Below are 3,289 nucleotides of genomic sequence, written 5' to 3' on the forward strand. Positions count from 1 at the left end.
CAATCACAACGCACTGGATAGCTGGTCAATCAGAGCACACCTCGCTTTTCAGAACGATGAGCTTTGTAAAAATCAATGCATTTCAGAAAGGCGGGGCATAGAGGAGCAACAATAATGTACATTTTGTGGAAAATAATGTGTTTTTTTAACCTTAAACCGCATAAACACATTTCATTACACCAAATACACAAAATAATGTTCTTTTTAGCAACGTCATATGACCCCTTTAAATATTACAGTCTTTTATTTGAAGAATCTCACCAACCCCAAATTTTAACAATAGTATATATGCTACATGTATACATTTTATATGCTTTTATATGACTAGCATTTGCATTTAGTAAAAAACTTGACATCACTAACTGTTAACCTAATCACATGTACCTGTTTTAGCACTGGCGTTGGAGACCGTTACTGAAATTCTGTTGTCAGGGTGCCGGGCAGGCGTACTTGGTGGGGAGTCCCGGCTCAGAGCACTGGCGATCATGCGTGTGGCAGCTGTCAGGGGAACATGAACATTACCAGAGCTACAGCTGTAGCCCACTCAAACAAAGATAAATCACTCCCTGTATGAGCAACCAGTAGAAGAACTGCAGGGAAACTGTCAATTAAGGACACAAGGTACAAACATTTATATATGCAAAACAACTTAATACTTACGAGTGTTAGCAGTACGTCTCAGTTCAGCCTGTACACTAGTCTGTCCAGACGAAATGGCCTCAGTTGTCATTTTACACATACCCTGCATTAAGAGAATAAAAGATCATTATTTCACATTTAGAATAATGAAGCATGCCAATGCACGGGTATGCATGAAAGACAAAACCTCTAGTGATCAACAAATGCTGATACCAGTATCTAGAGACCAGGGGTCCGTTCTTCGTACGTGGATTACTCCGTTAGCTGGATTTTTCTGTTGACGATTTGACATGACCCAAGAATGTTAGGTTCTTCGAAGCTCATCCCGGAGTTGCTGTCATAGTAACAGGCCTGTTAGCTCAAACCTGCTCGGGAGCAGGCTTATTTCATGTAAACAGGACTAGATTGTATCATTTTAAGTGAAGATGATACTGAAAGTCTGTCCCAGCCACTGCTAATTTCTTACAAGTGTACCTTATTAAACCAGGAAAACTTATTTTAAAAGATAATAATTTTTTACATTATTTTGAAAATAATGAATATGTTGCATATCTATAATAATAGACACAACCAGTTTTACTTAATGAGAGATTTATTCGTGAAGGAATAATTATCTCAATTTTATTGCAGTCATGCACACATTACGTACAGTTTGTCTGAGCCGTGCATTCATTTGAATGGTGAGCTTTGATGCATCCCAAGAGATGCAGATTCACTTCTCAAATCTCAAAAAGCTTTTATGATGCATCATTCATTTAAACAGTCAGTTATGTCTTAATAGATCATTATGGATTAAGAAACTTTAATTAATGCTGCTACGTATAACAAATCCACTTCAAAATTAAATGAGTTGTTAATTACAATGTTCTTGACACTGAAAAATGCAAAGCCTGTACAAATTCTAGAAATTATGAAAAATAATTTTGAATCGCTTAATTTCTAATACATAAATAAAATGTGTAACCGGTTTTTTTTATGTCATTTTGCTGGCTGGGCTGTTTCCTTGATCTTAATTATATGATGTCATTACGTTGCTGTCTTGCCGCCAGCCAATCACGGCATTACTGATCATGATTTCCAATGAACATGTCAACAGGGAGTAATCTCAGACAACTTAATCCAGATATTTTAATCAAATACATTAACTTGTTTGAAGAACCTAATTAGCCAAAGATCAGTTATCACGATTAAAAGATCTGGATGTGTCAAATTATCTCAGATGTATTAAGCAAGGTACGAAGAATGGACCCCAGGGCTGCTGATGATGGTAGATATAATGTTTATATGTAAAGTTGTCGGTACATACCTCATTTTTTTTTTTGCATTAAACAGTGGTTTACTGAACAAATTGATGCTCAGTCTTTAAATAAATTCAATTATAATTACATTTTCCTAAGGATTAAAAAAAAATTATCTTTGCTAATGCTGTAAACTATATAGGGAGCCCTATTACTTACACATTACTATAGGTTACAATTAGCAATAGAACGAAAACTATTACATTTTTAGATGATATAATATAATATTATTTTATATAATATAATATAATATATAATATAATAAACGTGGAAGTGTTCACTGTAAAGTATTGCAGTTAATAATGTATTTATGCGTTGTTATTATTATTGGTGTTCATTGGGGCTGTAACTGTATGGATTTTGTTTTGTAGTGTATTGAAAGAGAGACAGTGTATGCCATGGGGTGCAAGACAATTTTTGGATGAAATTCCAACAATAAAAGTGAATTGAATAGAATAATGTTAAAAAGAAATATCTGCAAACATGTAAATTGCACAGAAAACAAATTATGTTAAATTGTAAAATAAATTAGAAAATCACATTTACTCCAATTCGTTGTTGAAATATAATCATTTACACAGTGGCTATCATAATCTGTCATTTGTTTGACAGATTTATTCAAACAATTTAAATAATTAAGACATCACTAACAGGTTAAATAAAATATAACGATTCTAAGCTAAAATAGTGCATATACAGTGGGTACGGAAAGTATTCAGACCCCCTTAAATTTTTCACTCTTTGTTATATTGCAGCCATTTGCTAAAATCATTTAAGTTAATTTTTTTTCCTCATTAATGTACACACAGCACCCAATATTGACAGAAAAACACAGAATCGTTGACATTTTTGCAGATTTATTAAAAAAGAAAAACTGAAATATCACATGGTCCTAAGTATTCAGACCCTTTGCTCAGTATTTAGTAGAAGCACCCTTTTGATCTAATACAGCCATGAGTCTTTTTGGGAAAGATGCAACAAGTTTTTCACACCTGGATTTGGGGATCCTCTGCCATTCCTCCTTCAAATGGCTGCAATATAACAAAGAGTGAAAAATTTAAGGGGGTCTGAATACTTTCCGTACCCACTGTATTTAATCAAATGCTCTTCTGTAGACTTAATTTTTCTAGCGAACTAACGAGCTGAGACATGAGGTGTACATGTGTATCGTGTATTTTGTGATATAACTAGTAAAGAGGAAGGGATGATCATGTTAAAAAAAAATTAAGAAATAAAAATAAAAATAATTATATATACAGTATCTCACAGAAGTGAGTACACCCCTCACATTTTTGTAAATATTTTATTATATCTTTTCATGTGACAACACTGAAGAAATGACACTTTGCTAC

General features: G+C 33.5%; 1 protein-coding gene across 1 annotated transcript in view; it reads right to left on the reverse strand.

The window, feature by feature from the left end:
• LOC107662134 (uncharacterized protein C19orf47 homolog) overlaps nucleotides 1-3,289 on the reverse strand; it is an 18,047-nt gene that overhangs the window by 7,561 nt on the left and 7,197 nt on the right. The window contains exons 4-5 of the mRNA XM_016452048.1: nucleotides 661-742; nucleotides 385-498 (exon numbers count right to left, since the gene is read on the reverse strand). Of these exons, the coding sequence (XP_016307534.1) occupies nucleotides 385-498; nucleotides 661-742 (196 nt within the window). The remainder of the gene's footprint in view (nucleotides 1-384; nucleotides 499-660; nucleotides 743-3,289) is intronic.

This window comes from Sinocyclocheilus anshuiensis, unplaced genomic scaffold (assembly GCF_001515605.1).
Source record: "Sinocyclocheilus anshuiensis isolate Anshui unplaced genomic scaffold, SAMN03320099.WGS_v1.1 scaffold643, whole genome shotgun sequence".
NCBI lineage: Eukaryota > Metazoa > Chordata > Actinopteri > Cypriniformes > Cyprinidae > Sinocyclocheilus > Sinocyclocheilus anshuiensis.